General features: G+C 37.3%; 1 protein-coding gene across 6 annotated transcripts in view; it reads right to left on the reverse strand.

Annotated features, from left to right (window-relative positions):
* The window catches only part of LOC309647875 (uncharacterized protein), a 420689-nt gene that overhangs the window by 105593 nt on the left and 293124 nt on the right, over positions 1-21972 (reverse strand). For 4 of the 6 annotated variants that reach the window (XR_014256334.1, XR_014256335.1, XR_014256336.1 and 1 more), the window contains one exon: positions 11984-12056. The exons of 1 other annotated variant lie outside the window; for it this stretch is intronic. Coding sequence is in view for 1 of the 5 variants with exons in the window: in XM_082435781.1 (XP_082291907.1) it covers positions 11984-12056 (73 nt within the window). In the remaining 4 variants the exon portion in view is untranslated. Of the gene's footprint in view, positions 1-10171; positions 12057-21972 lie in introns of those variants that run through there. One more of the 6 variants, XR_014256338.1, reaches the window with a different exon arrangement.

The following is a 21972-nucleotide window of genomic DNA, read 5'->3' on the forward strand; positions in this document are numbered from 1 at the left end:
ATTTCCAGTACAAAAATTTCTCACAAAGTACTATTACAACACAATGGAAAAGGTTATGTCTTAAAGGAGTAAACCCTGATTTAAGGACTGATTATTATTGCTCAGTGTCTATGTGGTCGTGTTTACCTGTTTATTCTGTCCTAAAGTTGTATCTTTGTGGCTGAAGAAACACTTGTAGAGCAGTCCATTCAGTTGCCATACCATCAGTATAGGGCAATGGAGCAAATTAGCAATAAATTCAAGCAGATAGAATATAACAGATAGCTCATATACACATAAAACAACCAAACCAAAAACACTGAAAATAAGACAGAAAAATGTAACTGTGTAAAATGAGTGCAAAATAAAATGATCACCAATTAAGTCTAAGCAGAACTGGATGACTTCTAAGATGCTGATTAGGGGAAATGTCCTCTTGTTGAAAATAAAAGGAAATGTTCCCAAGAAAATAACTTGATGTTTATCAGAATTATGATGGGCAAAAACTAGCAAGAGATTGGTGCTACCCTGAAGAAAGGAAAACTTGACATTTGAGTTCCTCCCAATAATATGCTTATTTTAAAGCAGTGTTTATAAAAGAAAATTCGGTGGAGAACTGCAATTATTAGGCTAATGTGTTCACCTCAAATTATTTCAATTATTTAATTTATTTACAGAGATAAATTGAGACAAGCCACTCTTTAAGTAAAAGTCATTGTGTTTTTTGGAGATCCAAAAATGTAATTCCGTGCTTTAGAACACAGCCTGCCACATTGGAAATGATGTTTGTCAAGATGTCTCTAAAGCAGCAGTTAGCAAAATGTGCTTGGGGAAATGCAAAAGCATTACAGGTTATTACAAAGAGTGTTAGTTTTTTCCAAATTCTTAAAACAATGTTAATTTAAAACATATTTATGACATCATCTGGTTTGTAATAGGAGGTTTTTTTAATCAAATGACAATAAATTTGAAAGGCTGCAGTTCATTTCACTAGAGCTGCATATCTCCAGAACAAAAGTCTCAAGACATGTTATAATGAAAAATGTTCTTTAGTCAATTATGGGAGGAATTCTGGCCTCGTGGTTGCAGGATTACTGAGAGACAATTTTTTACAATGTGTTGCAGAGCTCCAGATATGTAGCCATAATGCACTTCTCCATGGAGCCTCTCCAGGGACCAGTGTTCAGAGGCACACACTTTGGAAATCTCCTCCCTGGAAAACGGTAGGCTTATAATGGCAGTTGAAATTCTCGATGTGGATAAGATGTGCATTAGTTTGCTAGGGCTGCTGTAACAAAGTAACGGAGTACTGCAAACTGAGTACCTATAACCACAGAAATTGAACCTCTCAGTCCTGGAGGCTAGAAGTCTGAGATCAAGGTGTCAGCAGGGACAGCTCCCTCCGAAGGCTCTAAGGCTCTGTTCCAGGCTTCTATCCTGGCTTCTGGTAGTTCTTTGGCTTGTGGCTGCATACCTCCAATCTTCACATGGAGTTCTCCCCATATGCCTGTCTCTGTCCAAGTTTCTCCTTCACATTTTACTCATCACAAGCAGTTCTATTGTTAACTCACACTTCAACTTAGCCTTTTCAAATTTTGTAGTGGAAAAGAAACCACTGTCACACAAAAGTAATGTCAGCAGTATTTCTCTGTGGTGGTCTTAATATATTCTGGTGAACAGGAAGCTAGAGATCCTGATGCATATTTTGTTACATGTCCAAGTAAAACAAGTCTCTCCCTTTTTCTGACCAACAATAGAATTCTCTGGGCCATATATTTTATCATTTAAAACAATTCAATTTAGCCTTATATTATATATATATATAAAAAATATATATATATATACTGTATATATATATACTGCCTTCTGCTATTTCAACAAGATTATAAGTCCCTGGAGAGCAACAGTGTATTTCAAATCAATTCTATATCATCAGTATTGCTTATCTCAGAGCTCAATGCAAAGTACATGCTCAATAGAAACTTATTCAAGAAATTGAATTACTGCCTACTCTCCAAAGAGAAATATCACATAATCATAACTAGCAAAGTCATCCAGAATTCTACACTGAAGAAAACAAGGCTGAATCTTCTCCCCAAGCCTTCTCTAACTATAAAGCATGTATAAAAGTTATGACTTTTGATGGTTGAAATTTTTGTCACCCCTTGGCTCCTGCCTCGGTATCTGCCTGCTTTGCTCCCATACTTTCTGATGACTGTTTGTTGGCTTCCTCAACCAATTCATATTACTGCCCCCTTACATGCTGGCATTCTCCGATGTCCTATGCTTGGCCTGATTCACATTTCTAAGTTATCTCCCTGGACAATATTCACATAGTTCAGCTGTCAACTCTGGAGTAAATTATGCTTAAATATACCTCTCCAGCTCTGATCTCTTTTCCCAAGCCCAGAGACAAATGTTCAATTTTCACTGAACCCCACTTAAACTCATTTTTGTCCCTGATCCTTTCTTCTGTAACCTGTATTTTGGGGAAAGGAAAGAGTATACCCACCAGTCATCTTTGTTCTGTTCCTCTCTTTCCCCCCCTACATGCAAACTATTGTTAAGTCTTGGTAAGTTTATCTCCATATACCATCTATCCTGCCCTTCCTGTCTCTTCCATTGTTACTAATGCTGCTCTGTGTCAGACTCACGATCTTTGCCTGGACTACTACAATAATTTCTTTCATTTCCTTGACTGCCCTCCTCATTCTCTTGCCATCCCAAACTACTTTTCAAATTGCAGCTCTGCTGACTCTCCCATTTGTCACTTCAAATCTACTCTTCACACTTCTCCACATTGATCTGTCCCCCTGGAAGCTGAAGTATGTGGAATACATCAACGAGAGTTCTTGTCCTTTAGCTTTCTGTTGGTTTTGACCAATGGGAAATGCTGGTAGGAGTTCAGAGTAGGCGGAGAGTGAACCCAGATTTTGTATTGGCCTGATGTCTTTGATTCCATCAGGTGGCCCTCTCTATACACCTCTCTCTCTCCAGATTGTATCATTTAGAGCTGTGGAGGGTAAAACCCTGACCTTAACCCCAGTTTCAAGTCCTAGAGGCTGTATTTCTTTTGATTTTCATAAATTCTGCCAACACCTTTTACAGAATCTCTGTATTAAACTTTTCTTCAATTACCTGATTTGAATGTGTCACCTGTTTTCGGCAAAGTTATTTACCAAAAACAAAAAAGTTGTCACTCTCTGTTAACAAAATCTTAAAGATTTTTTCCATTGTCTAAGTTTCAAACTCTGTAGCATGGCATTCAAAATCTTCCACAGAGATTTTGCTCTGGCCTTCCTCTCCCATTATAACCATACCACTCTCTATCACTGACGTATGCTCAGGCTCTCTGTAGTGTCCCCAATTCCCTAAAACATCATATATCTTTATGCACTATGTCCAGAAGTTTCTTCTACTTCTTCTCTTTCTGGTAAAATGCTATTTTTTTTTCAATGCCCTGTTAAAAATCCTATCTTTCAATGAAGACTTCTCAATTGAAATCATCTCTTGTTTCTTTGTTCTTCTAAAATACATTGCTTTACTAATGATGTTTTGGCTTAAACTATTTTATTAGTACTATTTTAAGTGATGGGCTATGTAGTAATATTTGTGTGTGTTCAGAAGAAAATGCTCCCTTTTTTTGATATGTGTATTAATTGCATCAAAAGAATAGCTCTCTGTGCTGGCCAAAGTTTCTAGGAGGAAATGCAGCTTGAGCTGGATGTTACACAGAACTGTAGTTCTGCCACTTATGCAAAAACCACTGTATCCTCAATCAAATAGTAATTTGTATGCAATTGGGCATTATCAGAAACTGACGATATTGAGAGGAAAATACAGATGGCACAACTAAAAAAGAGGGCTTATGCGTAGTTCTTGGTGAGAGAAAAATAATCTGCAACAAACATAATTCTTAGAATGACATCTTAATTTCAGTGGAGAGAAAGCTGGGAACATAGGCAAGGGCCACAGATGGAGCCAAGTTAGAATATTCTTTTATGCTTTGACTCATAACTCTGTGAACTGGGAAAGGAAGTTGAGAAATTCCCCCAAGAGAACAAAGGGATTTCTTCCCTGATTATGCTGTGCTGAGAATGTTGAATGAATGCTACCCTCAAATTTTCCCATTACTAACATCCAAATTTATCTGACTCTCTTGATCCACAATCAAATTTGGGGCATAGATATCAACAACTGCAAAAGATACTAGCCCTTGAGAACCTGGTTTCTATCTTAGGCTAGAGTTAAATGCAAGTCAAGTTGAGCAAATAGAATAGGTCTAAAATTTTTAATTTTTTTTTACAAGCAATATTTACAAGTGCTTACATTACTTGGATGGGAATGGTGAAGTTGGAGAGTATCTATTCTACACTGAATGATGAAAGTAAAGACTTAAGAGGCAATAGTGAGTTGAAAATTACATATATTGAATTACTCGAAACCATATGAAAGGACAGGGAGCAAATACAGACCACCATGCAGGTATTTGGTCTACAAATGAACTACAATTAGATATCTGAAAACAATAAAAGTATTGCCAAAACTTCTCACTTTTTGTCAAATTGTTAAATGTCTTTAAACACCAAGTTGAAAAGGCACTACCTAAAACCAGCCCTGAACAAAGTAGCATTCTCAGCCACACACATTTGGTGTCTTGTTGGACATCTCGCTTCTCAACCACACCTACATGCAGAGGAAATACTCAACATGAAGGGAAGGACAGTAGGACAAAAAGTATCAGCCATGTACTCAGAACATCAAAGCTCATCTAGAATTTCCCTTGAATCAGGATTTTTCTTAAAGTGAGGGCCAGGCATCCAACGCCGTGTGGGAATGATGAGAGTGCAAAGCCCAGACCAAGGCATGGTGGAAGAAAACACACATGCCAGGAGAGATCTCCCATTTTACCAACTCATGTCATTGCCAGCTCTAATTTTGTGGAACTCTTTCTTGCCTTTCTGTGCATTTATCTTCCCACAATCTCCATAGTCCCCACAACCCACAGCCCTTCCTCACTCCCCACCCAACCCACTGCAGGCAGAACCCATGATTAGCTTGAAAGCAAACTCAGATGCTGAAGTTAGAGGCGGCCCGTCACAGAAGTGACCCCATTTGTTTCCATTCTTTGATAAATTTTTAAACTAGAGGTGAATACTTCTTTTGGAGATAACAACCAACAAAAGATGCCCAGAAATCTAGGTCATTTCTTTGCACTTAGTGGGAGCTCAGTCAATTGTTAATTGGTAGTCATACTCATTTCTGTAAATTGGATTTAAAAATCGCATTATTCAGAAACCTGGATTGTATTTCCTCCTTGCAAATACATAATTATAGCTTCAACTTGGAGGCGAAGCCTTTGTTTTATAGAAAGAAATGAAAGTGTGCTTTGGTTTGAAAGTATATTAAAAACTCAGTTTTATAAACATCTGCTGTATTTATCAAATATTTTTCTTAAAAGCTATTTTTATACCACATTTTATATCCACACGTGATTGATCCAAACAGTCCCCTTCCTCTTGGTTTCTTTAGAGTTTGATTCACTGTACAACTAACCTCAACATGGTGTTTGTTAGTACTTTCACTGGAGCAGGAAGTCACTGAATGTTTAAATTAAAAGAATATAATAGCCAGAGACACAAACTGTTTTGTTACTTCTTTTCCCACTAATCCAAAAAAGTGGCTTTGTTTTATCAGAAAGGAATTCTGTATTCAATTCTGTGGTCAATTATCTTTGTCTTTGTTTCCCTTAAAGTATCATTACTTGGATATTGTGGTTATAAACAAACTAAAAGACATGTCCTTTTTTTCCCTCAAGATTACCATTAAAATATAAAAAGCATTATGGTATCTTTAGAAGAAAATGTATATTCTAAGAGCAGTAACTTTGTGTTAATTGCCAAACTAAAACTGAATGATTGTCTCATCATATTTAAAGTATATATGAATTTTCTACTTTAACTATTCAGTATATTACTATATTAGAGAATTAGAAAGGCCAGTTTGAATTTCTTCTGTCACTTAACCTTGATTCCTTTGTCTATAAATGAGAAACTCATTCAGAGTATTTCTGATTTCAGTCTACATCAACCATTATATGATTTAAGTCCTTCTCATATTGCTTGAACATAAAAAGGAAGAAGCTTATCACCATCTAAGCTGATCAACACAGCCAGACTATATAACCACTGCATTAAATGTCAATTTTAGGCTTGGCTTGATGGAACTACCAAACATAGCACAACTTTGTTAAATTGGACAGAATTTACTGATATAAAAGTTACAAAACAAAGAGAGCACCAGCAGGGTACAGGGCAGAGAGACCAGTCACACTGTCCAAGATAGAGAAGAGAATAAGCTTCTGAACCCCCAAATCCACACCAGGATTATACAGATGGAAATGAAGTGTTTGAAATAATAAGGTCTTTACCTGGAAGTCCAGCTTCTAGTATATAAGTCCCAGCTTCATAAACACATATCTTTTTTTACACAGGGTGAAATTATTCAACACATAGGCAACTGTAAATATGTACAAGACACCACTTCCTCTGGTCTTGGTCTTAGTGCACCCCATAATATCAGAATTTTGCAATAAAACTTCTGTCTGCAGTGTGGTACAATATCCTTCGGCATCAACACAGTTCTCTTTGATGACATTCACCCTCCCCTGACTAACCCAGACTGGCCCAAGTGTACACTGGAAATCACTGGTATGGTACAAGAACAGAAGTTAGTTCTTTCTAAGACTCCTGCTAGCAGGAGAGGAAAATAAACAAGGAAGACAACAATGTCAAGTTCTTACACTGAGAAGAAGATAAACAAAGAAGGAAAGACAACTATCTCCACATTATTTACTCTGGCCTCATATACGAGGTACATGTCGCTCATTCATTCATCTTAGTAAATATTGAGTACTTGCTTTATGCCTGATCCTATTCCAGGAGCTGAAGAATGAATGGTGTACAGAAGAAAGTTCCTGCTCACATGGAGTTCACATTCTACTAGGCTTATAGTCTGTGTGACACTGAATAATATTGCTCGGAGAAAGACCCTACCTGTGAGCTATTCCAGGCACAGTCTCTGTTTACTCAAAGTTAATGAGAAGTGGCAGAAAGGGACAGACTGCTTGAAAAACTGTCAAAGTTATGAGGAGTGAACATATGGGTGATGAGAAAGTGTTCTGGTACAAAATTTGGGCCTTTCCCATGGATCCATTTGCTAACTTGTGCTAAATTTCAAAATAATGATACATAAAACGTCATGGAAAGGCAAGAGGTTATTAGCAACTCACTTAAGGTAACAGAAAGTATCATGTTTATTTATATAGGATGATACCCATTCTTAAAATAATTATTAGTTAATTATGATCTTTAAGAGTCCCTAGAGTCCCTCTTTAATGGAGTCATAGGTCATAAGTAATATGTGTGAATGAAGCAAAAGACAGCAAGGAGTGAATTGTGGAAGCATGCTTCCTCTAAAGCCATTCAAACTTATTTTTAAGAACACTATTCAGGCTAAATTTGGCCCAAAGGCTGCCAAATTACAACCTCTGCCATAGTAGTACGAAAAACTAAACTCTTTAAATTATAAAAGTAATCATCATCATTATTGTTATAGGAGTATTATTGTTGCGTCCCTCGTATTTTTGACACCTAGAATCTAGTCACTCTTCCCTTCGTAATCAAAACACATTTTTCCTTCAGGGCAACCAATCTGTCCTCTATTTTCTGACCAGGCGTTGTGAATGAGTTCCCCCCTACCAGGAAGAGATGCAACACTTGACCTGGCATAAGCCAATCAAAGCATTACAATCCCCCAGAAAGTGATTGGTTTTGTAATAAGCACATGAACCAATCAGGCCTGATACAATGCAATAAAATCCTCCTGTTATTTGTGGAAAACAGATTTTTGTTTCTCATGTTAGATATGAAAATGAGATATTGTAAGGTCTGGAGCATGGTTCTGTCATCATGGTATCAGGAGGGTAGAGCCTGTCTGACAGCAAAACCAAATAAGAGTACCTTGAACATAGTGAGTGGACGCTTAATATTTATTGAACAAATGAATGAATAGTATCAGAATTTGCAGATCTGGGTTGCCATGGCAACTTAACATCTCTGTGGCACAGTTTCCTAAACTCTAAAGTAAAAGGGATAGTCTAGATTGGTGACTCTTACACTATCAACAGAGAAGAATAAATACAGTAGGCCCTCTCTATCCATGGGTTCCATATCCTTGGAGTCAATCAACCCCAGATCAAAAATATTTGGGCAAAAAATTCCAGAAAGTTCCATAAAGCAAAATTTGAATTTGCTGTGTGCCTGCAGTTATTTAAACAGCGTTTATGTTGTATTTACAACTATTCACACAGAATTTACATTGTGTTAAGTATTATAAGAAATCTAGAGATGATTTAAAGTATACAGGAAGGTGTGTGTAAGTTGTATGCAAACACTACACCATTTTATGTAAGGGACTTGAGCATCAATGGATCTTGGTGTTCATGGGGGTCCTGGAAGCAACCCCCCCACAGATACCCAGGTATGGCTGGACTGTAATGACCCTCAGGTGAGGGGGTGTAACCAGAAAGGCCTCTCATTAGTGGAAATTTTATTCAATTTTTTGTTTTACTTTAAATATAGACACTTTTATTTTCATAACGTTTATTTTAATAAACAAGTAAAAACTGATGTTCTGGGGAAATGGGCATGTTTATTCTCTATCTTCAAAAAATCCTTGGAACATCACCCCTGACCTAGAGGTGCTGAGAAACATGGGACCATACTGTTCATACAGAAAAGTCTATCATTAAAATCTGTTGCTTTGCATTTCTGAACACTTGACCTTCAAGACATTCTCTTAACAATTTACAAGTATAAGAGCAATATTATTGAGCTTTCCTATAATCCAAGTTAAGAAAACATTACCAAATAAGTAGTACTTGAGAATTCAACTAGGCTCCCTTCTTCCCTCCTTCTACTTCTCCTCATTACCACCATTCACAAGCTACCACTTGCCTTCCCCTGTTTTGACCATTGAGATTATAATAAGAATTTAAAGATTGCTACTGAGCCAGTGAAAATAAGCAGCCCTCCCTTTCCTCACTCAAGATGTAAATACATGTGTCAAGTGCTTTATAAAAACAAAAATTTGAAATAAAGATCAACATCTTAGGCTTTACAAGTCAATAGACTGATTTTCCCACCTCGTTTCAACCAAAAAAGAGTAGAGAATGTCAAACAAGTTCTTAGAACTTGATTTCAATGTGCCCAGTTCTACGGATGCAGTGTGAATCCTGTGAGGAAAAGTGCCACCCCAAATCCTGAGGACATTCTGCGAACTTGAGGTGTACTTATGGAAACAGCATGTTACGGAGACACTAAAAATGAATCCTGGATTTTCCAGTGTAATGTACGTTTGCTGGAACACTCAACTCTTCCCCAGGCAGAAGTCAGAATGTTTATAGCTTTCAGCCTCACTGTTTGTAAATGGAAAGCTGGGCTTAGAATTCGTAATCGCTGATTAAGCTGCTGTTTTTTACCCAAAACTGGGGGGAAAAAACAGTGGGTTCTCTCATACTGAACCATAAACACATGTTATGTTATATGTAATAAATTCCCTAACATTGCACTTCTTTTGTAGGGAAGGATGAGGGATGTAATAGAATATTTTGAGCTGAAAACTAAGAGTCTGTCTGGTTAGCATATCAAGTTAAAAATGAAAAGAAATGCCTATAAATACTGCACCATATGTATTTCATAATTTTATTTTTGTGTTAGCATTAACATATGGAATGCTGAAGCTAGCAGGACCTCACAGCTCACCTAATCCAATACCTTCTTTATAAAAGAGAAAACTGAAAGCCACTGAAGCAAAGTGACTTACTCAGAGTCATATGGTGTCAACGTAGAGAATAGACTGTATTCCCCACAATTTCTAATGTAGCATTACTTTCCTGAATAAAGGATTGTATAGAACATACACCAATTCTGTATGTTAACTACTAACCAGTGCCACAGATCATACAGATTGTGACACACCATTTTGAATACATCTGAATTCTACTTCTCACTGTCTTCATCACTGTAGACCTAAGTGTTTAGCCATTATGCTGGTCTGGGACCTTGCTCACTGGAACTACTTTCCCCACTTCCTCCTGCCCATTAATATATGCCTTTCACTAAGCCAGAAAGCTCAAAAAATAGGTCAAGAAGGTTAAGAATTGGCCTTGCAATGCAGGGGACGCCAGTTTGATCCCTGGTCGGGGAACTAAGAACCCATATTCCGTGGGGCAACTAAGCCCGTGCACGGCAACTAGAGAGCCCGCATGCCACAACTACAGAGCCCACGTGCTCTGGAACTCTAGCGTCACAAGTACAGAGCCCTTGTGCTCTGGAGCCCACTTGCCACAACTAATGAGCCCATGCACCACAACTAGAAAGAAGCCCGTGCACCACAACGAACAGCCTGAGTATCACAACAAAAGATCCCATGTGCTGCAACTAAGACCCAATGCAGCCAAAAGATAAATAAATAAATAAATAAATAAATAAATAAATAAATAAATAAATAAATAAATGTTTAAAAAATTAAAATAAAAAATAAAGGGGGAAGGATAAAAAGATCTATTATGAGCTAGGAGGAAAAGCAGCGGGTCAGAGTGTAATAACCACACTTTCTAGTTTCTGTATTTGATGCTTTGACATCTTGGGGTTTTGCAGACCTTGTAGGAACTGTCCCTCCCTTTAGCCAACTCTTAAAATAGTAAAGGAATGGCCTGAAAGTCCACCTTTCTTGTGCAAACCAATGTATCCAGAACTCACACCCCAACCACCTCCTTTATAGGGCTCTCACACCCTGGGCCATAATTCCTCTGTGCTAATTACCCTAGGGCCAGGTACCAGACAACTAGAGAGAGCCCTGACACCCCAGAGCCCACTGAAATTATTCAAACTAGCCAAACCTAAATCTGCTTGTCCTGTCTTTCCTGTGGAAACCACAGTAAAGGCTCTTTTTTTGGGGGCTACACCATGCAGCATGTGGGATCATAGTTCCCCGACCAGGGATGGAACCCATGCCCCCTTGCATTAGGAGCATGGAGTCTTAACCACTGAACTGCCAGGGAAGTCCCTCACAGTAAAGGCTCTTGCCCACATTTTCCCCTCACTCTCTCTGCCTCCTAACTAACTCTGGTGCTTCCTGCATGGTGTGATGTGCTCCCTTCACTTGGATACCATGAGTAACAAAATCTTTTCAATGGCAATCCTTTCCTTATCTGTTGACCTCACCATATCTGAATAATAGTAATACCTACATTTTACAACACACAGGTCAAAGGCCAGAAAAACTAAAGGTGCCAAAGTCAGAGACAGATTTGAAGCAAACCAGAGAAAACAAGAGGTAAGTCACAAGCAGGGAAAATATGGCAAAGGTATGGCTCAGGTAGAGCTCTTGCAGACCCAGAATTCTGATTGTGTTATAACTTTGGTGCCCTCCTGCTAATATGGGAGGGTTGTCTTAAAATGGCACAATAACGACTTCCTTTTGAACACACTGCTTAATAAATGATACGTGAGGACTTCAACATTCCTAGACACAGACTCACTATGTATTCCCGCGACCAGTGCCCTAGATCTTGTCCACAGCAGAACATTAAAATAGCCTCTTAGTCATCTCCCTGCTTTTTTTTCATCTTTCTTCCTTCTTTAATTCATCTATTCCACTCTTTCTAAGCCACAGCTTGTATATTCGTAAAAATACTCCATAGTTCCTCATTTCTTTCTCAGTTAAGTATTGAATCATCACTGTTACACTGAAAGCTCTCCAAATAGTGTCTCCAGCCTACCCTCCAGTCTTGACTTCCACAAGTCCCCTATATTCACTATGATCTGGTTAAATTAAACCATCCACTGTTCCCAGCACATTTTCCCGTGTACTGAACCACTCCATTGTTAGTAGCACCGTAGAGTGTATTGTACAATATTGGCTTTAGAGATAAGCATACCTGGGTTTGAATTCTTAGGTCCTCCAACAAATCGTTGTGTGATCTTGGAAGTTTAAGGCTCCTTTTTCTCATTCTAAAATGGAATTAATAATACCATATTACAGGATTCTTATACAGGTTAAATGAGATAATATGTGTATAAATCTCAGGACAAATTAGGCGTGAATTAATACTAGTTAATACCAGCTATTATATTACTATTAAGCTTAAAACAGAGTTTTCAAAGTATATCATGTACTTTGTCATACTCAAGAAACTGACACATTATAAATGTTGCCATTTTTTCAAATGAATAAATTCAGACTTAAGAGAAGTAACTTGCTCAAGCTCATACAATCAGATAAGAATTACAAAAGTTTCTTGCCACTTACTTTCACTCTTTTCTTCTCCATAGTACATCTGACCTGCCATATAAGTCATTTAGTGGAGAGAATGTGACTCATGTAACTTTTATTGTCACAGTACTTAAGAATTTAAAAAAAAATTTTAAACTAATGTTATTGAGTACTTGCTATGTATCCAACACTATTTTAAGAGATTTATATAAATTGTATCATTTAAATGCGACAGTACTGTGAGTTATTTTATATATATTATACCCATTTTCAGGTGAGGAAATGGAGAATTCCAGAGATTAACTTGCTCATATCACACAGGGGTAACTGACAACACTATAGCCATCTAAGGCATAAGCTAATGCACTTACACACTAGGTTAACTTGCGATTCAAAAGAGGTATGCAATTGGTTGTTACTGAATCAAATTTTAATTGGCTTCTGGAAAATACATCTTCTTCTCTATGCTAAAGAGTTCAAAATGATGAGGTTTTATGAAAACTCATGTGTGTGTGTGTGTATGTGTGTGTGTAGTGCCTGACTGTGCTATGTATATTTTAATAAGCTTTCTAACTTTCTGCCAACAATAATAGAAATCCTCAGTTAAAGCTGAACACACGGCTACTTGGGGAGCAGAAAGGCAGGGAGAGGGGCGGGGAGTTGATAACATTTCCAGCCTTCTTTGCAGCTAGCTGTGACCCTGTGGAAAGTTCTGATCAATAGGATGTTAGGGAAATGATGTAAGTAAGTTCCAACACATACCTTAAAGGCAAATGCAGGCCACTTCTGCCTTTCCTCCACCCTGCTTAAAACATGGATGTGGTGGCTGGAGGTACCACTGAGACCACAAGATTGAAGATTATTCCCTAAGAATGACGTTGTGGAAATCTCAAAGTAGCCTGAGTTCCAGACAGCAAATGATCCACCTCGCCAGTCCTGAACTCTAAATCCTAACTTCCACGTGAGAAAAAATTTATTTCTATCCACTTAAAGCACTGTCATTTTGGTTCTCTATTACATACAGCAAAATTTCATGATATTTATTTCTTAAATATTTACTGATGAGTAGGGGAAAGCTAAGGAAGAAAGAGGAAACAATTGAAATATATTTTGAGGGATTTGTGGGTTAAGTATCAAGCCATAGAATTATGGAACCTCGGGGCTGGGAGGGATCTAACAGTTATCTAATCTATCCACAGAGGCCACACTCAATACCCCCTCCAAACTTAGCAAAGTCAAGTCACAGGAAAACTATGAAAAAATATGCTGAATTAGACATACCTAAAACAAAGTGTGAAGCTTTGATACTTGTCAGAGCCACATCTATGAATTAAGTGTGCATTACTTGGGTGGTGTATGTACAAGGCACTGATATAAACCTAAAATATGCTGGCTTTTTATGAGATGATGCAGGAGGGACAGAACTGCCAGAGTCACGGCCGAGGCCCAAAGGGGGATATTAATCAAAAGAAGATTTTCAGGGGCTCACATAGATGTACCACTTGGTGCTACATCCAAAGACTTTATTTAGTTCATGGAATTCAGAATACTTTGCCTCAATTCTTAGGGACTTGGAGAAGCATTTTCTCCCACACATCCCTCACTGCATATCTCCAGTGATTTGCTTCATGGGAAGCAGGTCCAGATCACATAAGACTCATTATGGTTTTTCAAATATGTATATTATAAGAGTTGCATTTACATAGTTATGCAGACAAGTCGAGAGTGAGGTCATTGTTGCTGCACAAAGTGACATTGTGGCTTATTCTCATGTTTATGCCAACTGTTCAGAAGGAAAACAGAAAATCAAAGATGCTGACTCCTTGATAATGCCTTAGGCAGCAGAAAGTTCAATACCATGCTCCTAATGGGTGCTACACAGCATCTGCCCAGAGGCCTGAGAAATGGTGATACCCAGGCATTAGGCAGAGAGATTCCAGGAATTATGGTAAAACATGTTACTCCCTTCTGTTCCTCAAAGGGCAAGGATGTGTCAGAGGAGAACAAGCTGCCCTGGGAGCAAACAGGATCTTCATGCTTGACTCCTGGATTAGCCCAGCCCCCAGAAAACCAAGACTTGCACCAGCCCCACGGCACCAAAGCAAGGCTTCCCCTCCATCTTCCTGAAAAATATTCTCAAAAACTGATTGTAAAAGGCCAACTTAAAAGATGCTCTAAAATCCGCAGAGGATTCAATTCTCTTCATCTAACACAATTGCCTTTCCAAGCATTTGACTTTTTTTCCCTCTTTCTTTTAAGACGTGATTTGTATGTTCCATTGAAGTAGAAATAAACTGTTACAAGATGTATTTTTGTAAAAAGCAGAACTACTTGGAAGGTCTTGTTTGATTTTCACTCTCTACTGGTCACATGCCCAGAGCAATGCTGTTATGACCCATCAAATGTATTTTACTCCTTCAGAAGGGCCAAACTTAACTTACAGTGGATATGTCACAACTTACCAAAAACACAGGGATTAAACTGCACAGCCCTACATCAATTGTATTTGCCACTTGCCATTATTTTTGTGTTGTAAGGACAGTAATATTGGCCTTTTAGCAAAATAAAATCTACTCACTTAATAAACACTCTAAATCTAATTATTTCGTTGGAGTTAAAGGCCAGGTATTTTATGATTTTCTTCCTGATAATAATATTTGCTTATTATAAAATATGTATAAAGAAAAAATTTTGTAACTATGTGTGATGATGATTATTAATCAGTCTTATCATGGTGATAACTTCTCAATATATGTCAATCATATCTCAGTTTTTTAAAAGTTTAAAAAATGCATAAAATACAAGTAAGTGTAAAGAAGAAATAAAACTCACTGTAATGCCATCATAGAAATGTAAAGAAATATTCTGGTAATTTTATATTTTAATATAGCCCATATTTTATATTTAAAATTATATCACAGCAGTTATCCATGTTTTAGGACCTCATCTGTTTTCCTTGATATTTTCTTTGCATTCTCTTTTGCTACATGGACTATATTTTACTGAGTTTTAACTCTTTAAATTTTTTTGGAAAAAATCTTCTAGCAGTAATGGCTAATGTTTCTTCTAAAATTATTTCATTATAGTGCTGCTCTAACTGTCAAAATAAAGAATAAATGGATATCATTTAAGTCACCCCCTTTTATCAAACACACACACAAAAGAAAATTTAGGCTTCCTCTGTCCCTTCTTATCATGGTACCTCCATAAAGTGCTATTCAGCATTATCTGTGAGTATTACAGAAACAGTGGTTAAAACACCTGGTACAAATCATGGGAAATAGTTCATGAGTTGATCTCTGTATAATTTGTAAGCTGAGTATAATCTGTCTGAATCTTTATTTGTGTGTTATTTGTAAACAAATTATGTGAAATAATTCCAAAGAACAAGATGTATTTTGTCCACTACTAGAAGTATTTTTATCCAAATTCCTGCTCTAGTTTAAAAACATAATTACTATTAAGTGACAGTTTACTAAATGAATTTGCTTGCTTGTCACCTCATATTTCTTTTCTTACTAGTCCCCTCCAATTCATTCTATATAGATAAAACTAATTCTCTTATCTCTTTACTATTTTAAGGTTAACTGAGTTTTTTGCTTGTTTTCTTCCATTTTTTCCTTCTAGCAGACTTACAACTTGTTCTTTTTCTTCTCTCTTTTTTTTAAAAGTGGTAACGCTTGACTTTTACCATGCATTTTTATTACTTAATGGTTTCTGAAGTTAAAATTTTAATCTCACTCGTGAACAACAGAAGCACCTTAGGTCCATGTTAACTTATTAGAGGAGGGATTGATTAGGCTTAAACACGGACGAAACCATGTTCGTATGCCTTCATGACTTTTTATTTCCTGGAGATAACAAGCTTGATCAAAAACTTTACTCAGCATGACCACTGATAACAGAGAAAGTCATAATGAGCTTCAAATCACAATTCATATGTTTTCTATGTATATGTCTCCACTTTTGATATTAATTAGTATCCTGGTCTCTGCCCATAATTAATTCATCCAAGCAGCCTAAGTACAATGACTTTAGTTTGAGAGAAGCAGGATTAAGCCTTTTAAGAATTACTCTATCAAATTAAATCTGTGTCATAAAGAGTTCTATGCATCTAGGAAGCAAAGGAGGGGAAGATGACCTAAGTCTGGCTGAGCTAAAGGAGCCATGGTAAGTCTTATGTTTATTCATATTATATTTTGAAAGGAAAATGAGAACTATTACATGCTGTCTTAAAACATCAACTGCCTTATTGCCTTGTAATTTTATTTAACATTTGTATTGGTATGCTGCTTTCATGTTCAAAGTCTGTTCAAGCTCCCCCAGAGTAGAAATCATGGGCTGCGGAGGTCTGCATTCTCCCAGGCAGCCAGCATAGCACACAGTGGTCACTCGGTAAATTTGTGATCATTGTGTCCAGGAGCAAATGAATACATGAGTTAGTAAATGAAGGAAGATACAGGAGAATAACTAATTGCAATGACCTGTTATTTTTTACCTAGGCTTTTTTGCAATTTTCTCACTATTATTTCATTTTAAAAATATTATTTAAATTTATTTAAAATGATTTGAATATATTATTCTGTTTAAACAAGAACATGTGTCTTTTGTTTGCTTAACTCTTTTTGTGTGCTTGTATATTTGACAAATTTCTGAACTTCCCATTTTTGGATAGTGAGAGCTTTATAACATGCTAGCTTCTAGGGTGAAGCTCTCAGTTAAATCTCAGTTCAAATATAGAGCTTGCTTGCCACCACCATATTTTTCTTTGATTATTTTAAATAGCTTCATATTTGTCAGATAATTTTTTATTGATTTTTATTGATTTTCATTCTAATCCAGTTCCATAATGGTCCCTGAAGTGTCCCTGTCTGCTGAGGTACTAAGTTGACCACTATCTGCTTGTGATCTTGGGTCTCACACAGCCATTTAGTACCTGCACCCATCCCAGCTTTGCTCAACATCTTGTATAACTACTCTGTAGCAAGCCCTGCTGAGTAGCTAAAGCAAAAGACTTATTCCAGTATCTAGTTTCCAACCCTGAACACTGGTCTTTTTCTGACTAATCACTTTTGCCTTTGTGGGTTATTGGCCCATTTCCTTTTCCCTTTTTTGTATCAAAAATCCTTGAGAATTTGTCTGTATTCAGTGTCTCCAACTCCTCACCACCTATTTTCTCTGAATCCCACCCTACCCACCACTCTCCTTTGACTATTTTCAAGGTTGCTGATGACTTCCCAGTTATTAACTAAAATAGCTAATTCTCAAGTTTCATCTTTCTGCAATAGCACTCAGCTCAGGTGCTCATCCCCTCTTTCTGCATGAGCCTCTCAGCGACACCTCTCCTACCTCACCCATTGCTCCTACTGTCTCCTTGGTTAGCTCCTCTTCTCCTACTGCTAATGGCTGAGTCTCCCAGGGCTTAGTCTTGGACCCCTTCTCCATCTTCCCTCCCTCCTTTGATGATCTCATCCAGACTCGAGACTTTAAATGCCAGCTGTATTCCAATGACTGCCTACTTGACAGAGCCATTGGACATAAACTACTCCACCCAGCTCAACTGAGGGCAATTTTACACTTAAATTTCCTCAGGCCTGAAACTCTTAAAGTCATTCTTATGTCCTCTTTCTCTGACAGCTTATATCCAATCTCTCTGAAAATGCTATTGGCTGTAACATCAGAATGCATCCAGATCCACCACCTCCCACACCTCCACAGATCCCACCTTGACAGAGGCCACCATCCTATCTCACTTGGATTACCACAATAGTTCCTAACTCATCTCCGACTTCTATCCTTTTCCTACTGCAGTCTATTCTCAACAAAACAATCAGATGATTTTAAATATAAGTAAGGCGACACATCTTAAGTCTCCAGAGACTACCAATTTCACTAGAGAAATAGCCAAATTTCTTACGATGGTGTACCGTTACTTCTCTGATCTCACTGCCTTGCTCACTTTATACTGACCTCTTGCTGTTTCTCCAACACATTAGGCATATGCCCAACTCAGGGCCTTTGCACTTGCTCTTTCCTTTGCTTGGAATGATTTAATCTCTTTTTTCTTTCATGTATTTGCTCGATCCCTCCTTTGCAATGAAAGTTACTCTGATGATATATTTTAAAATTATAATCTGCTCTCCACACTTTTACCTCCTCTGCATTTCCCTCTCTCCTTTCTCTACTTTACTTTTAAATTTTTTTCCTTATAGTTTAACACTTTCTAACACACTACCTAATTTACTTATTACATTTATTGTCAATTGCTGTCTTACTTGGCACATACTAGGGACTCAATAAATATTTGCTCAGTAAACATGGCAAGAGTATATTAATCAGCATTCTTAGAAACAACAGAATCCACTTTAGCTAATTTGAGGGAAATTATTATATAGTTCCCTTTATCTTTGGTACGACTGAGGTAAAAGTATAGAGAATCACTTTTTAGTAAGTCCCAGAATCACATGGTAACATTTTCTAGGTAAAGAAGCAGCCACTGCCATTACCCCGACCTATGATCAGGAAGCAACAAAATAAGGAAACTGTTGCCACTATTTGAACCCAAGAAGAATCAGATTCTGTTGTCACCATTCTTGCCAGGATATCCCATCTCTTCACTCATGACTGCCACCATGGAAATGCCCACCTGGCTAAAACCTAGGTCATAGGTACAACCATAGCTGAAGGGCAATCTGATAAATATAGCTTTTCTCTTTCCAGTCTTTTGCCTTTGATTTCTCCAGGAAGATGTGCTGCAAGGGAGTGTGAGTGGGTGTGTCATAAGCCAGTTGCATTATGTATCACACCCCACCCTTGTGGCTACTCTACATCATAGAGTCACTAATCCGACACTTAAACTTCCAAATAACAATAGCAATATTTTTGCTAACCATAATGCAACTTCCCTCACATAAATGAAAAGGTACAGACCTTCTCCTCAAAAGAGGAGATTCAAAATGCCATCAAACATTACAACCGTTTCTGGATGATCAGCTCTCCTCAAAGGTCCCTAAAGGATACATATACATATATATTACAAAATTTAAAATGTATATATATAATAGTCAACTCTATTATCAGACTGGTTGTAAATATGTTTTCAGTTTTTCCTTCTCCCTCTTTTGACTTTTTACTTCTAAGATTTAAATTATTTATGTAATCATATGTGACAGTGCCCCTTTGGTTCCTTTTATACATCTTTTATACAACATTTTTATATCCAGCATCTTTTATTAATATAGTTTTTCTTAACAGTATCATTTTAAAATATTTTAATCTATCTGGAATGTATTTGGGGATCTGGTCATGCTCGAACCTTATATATTCTATGTATAGTCCAACACATGTACTATATCTATTGGGCTAATATCACAGTGCTATAGGTTTTGATTTTTATTTGTTCATTCATTCAATACATTTTAGACAAGGTAGTTACAGTGCTAGGTGAAAACGACAGCGAGAGATATCTTTATCATTACCTTCTAGGGATGGAAATAGTTAATAAATAGGAAGTAAAATAACTTCAGAAGGTAGAACAGTGTATCAGAGGAAACAAATGGGATGCAGGGATTTAAAAAATAAAAATACAAGAACACTCTCTTAATAGCAAGTTAAGGAGAGAGCTCTTTGCGAATGGGGCATTTAAGCTGAGAGCCAAAGGATGAGAAGGCAACCAAGATGAAGGAGTTGGGCAGAGGACAGCTTGTTCTGCGTGTCCTAAGAGGGAAAGACCGGCCACAAATTCAGTGTGATGAGAGCACCATGAGGGAGGCAGGAGTGGCTAGAGATTAGGTTGGAAGGATAGAGAAAGAAAGTCAAAAATTCTGTTTGAGACAAGTTAAGTTTGAAACTACTAAATAGAGCTGTCAGATAAGCAGCTGAATATGTGAATTTGGATCTGGGATCAGAAGTGATAGTGGCATTTATAAAATTTTGGACATGTCTGAATATACATGATAGTCAAAGCTATGGACATGAATGGGATAGTCCAGAAGGAGGTTAGAAAGACACCCAGAGCCAAGCCTTTAGGAACTCCAGCATTTAGCATTTGATAGAGGAGGAGATGCCGGCAAAGGAGATTATGAAGCAGAGACTGATGATTAGAAAATAAATACCAGAAAATTGTGTGTACCTGAAGGTAAGAGAGGAGATTTTTTTCAGAAAGAAAGGCTCAATCAATTGCATTGAATGATGCTGGGAAGTCAAGTAAGATAAGGACTGAAGAGCATTCACTGGGCAAGTCACTGCTAACGTTGACAAAAGCATTTTTCATGGAGTAACGGGCAAGGAGGCCAGCCTGGGTGAAGAGTGAGTGAATGACTAGGAAGGGAGTAGAGACCAGAGGAATGAAGGAAAGTAAGGGAGCAGATAGAGGGTAAGTTCATAGAGGAGGCTGTGAGGAAAGAAATGAGTTTTACTGTGGTTCATATTGTAGTTTTAATGGGAAATTAAAGTACATTATTTATTTTTAAGTATATTAGTGTGACGATGGAAATGATCTAATCAAGAGAGACTGATATTTTGATATCTAGGAATGTAAGTATCCCCTCAATTGTTTTTCTTTTTTTTCATAGAAAATATACTACCTATGTTTGTTATAATTATTGTAATGACATCATGAAAAGAGTATTTTTGCCATCTGAGCTACATGTGCAGGAAGGACACTGAGTGAAAATTACCTTGCCAATCCTAGTCAACACAAACAGCTGTGAGATATCATCATAAATGTTGTTTTAAGTCATTAAATTTTGGATTGACTTGTTATAAAGCAAAATGGTAACTGAAGCAATGTTTAACATTCATAACAGAAAATGAAAACAAACAAACAAACAAAAAACCCCCATCCTTGGTCAGTCTTGCTGCATGTAGTAAAATATTCCCTCATTTATTCGTTTTTTTTTTTTTCATGTATCTATTCTTTTCGGATTCTCTTTTTTTTTATTTAATTTAATTTTGTTTTATTTCTTTTTTTGCCTTTTTTTAAACATCTTTATTAGAGTATAATTGCTTTACAATGGTGTGTCAGTTTCTGCTTTATAACAAAGTGAATCAGTTATACATATACATATGTCCCCATATCTCCTCCCTCTTGCATCTCCCTCCCTCTCACCCTCCCTATCCCACCCCTCTAGGTGGTCACAAAGCACTGAGCGGATCTCCCTGTGCTATGCAGCTGCTTCCCACTAGCTATCTATTTTACGTTCGGTAGTGTATATATGTCCATGCCACTCTCTCACTTTGTCCCAGCTTACCCTTCCCACTCCCCATATCCTCAAGTCCATTCTCTAGTAGGTCTGTGTCTTTATTCCCGTCTTGCCCTTAGGTTCTTCTGACCATTTTCTTTTTTTTTTAGATTCCATATATATATGTTAGCATACGGTATTTGATTTTCTCTTTCTGACTTACTTCACTCTGTATGACAGTCTCTAGGTCTATACACCTCACTACAAATAGCGCAGTTTCATTCCTTTTTAGGGCGGAGTAATATTCCATTGTATATATGTGTCAAATCTTCTTTATCCATTCATCTGTTGATGGACACTTAGGTTGCTTCCATATCCTGGCTATTGTAAATAGAGCTGCAATGAACATTGTGGTACATGATTCTTTTTGAATTATGGTTTTCTCAGGGTATATGCCCAATAGTGGGATTGC

This window comes from Balaenoptera physalus, assembly GCF_965194825.1.
Source record: "Balaenoptera physalus genome assembly, chromosome: 18".
Classification (NCBI taxonomy): Eukaryota; Metazoa; Chordata; class Mammalia; order Artiodactyla; family Balaenopteridae; genus Balaenoptera; species Balaenoptera physalus.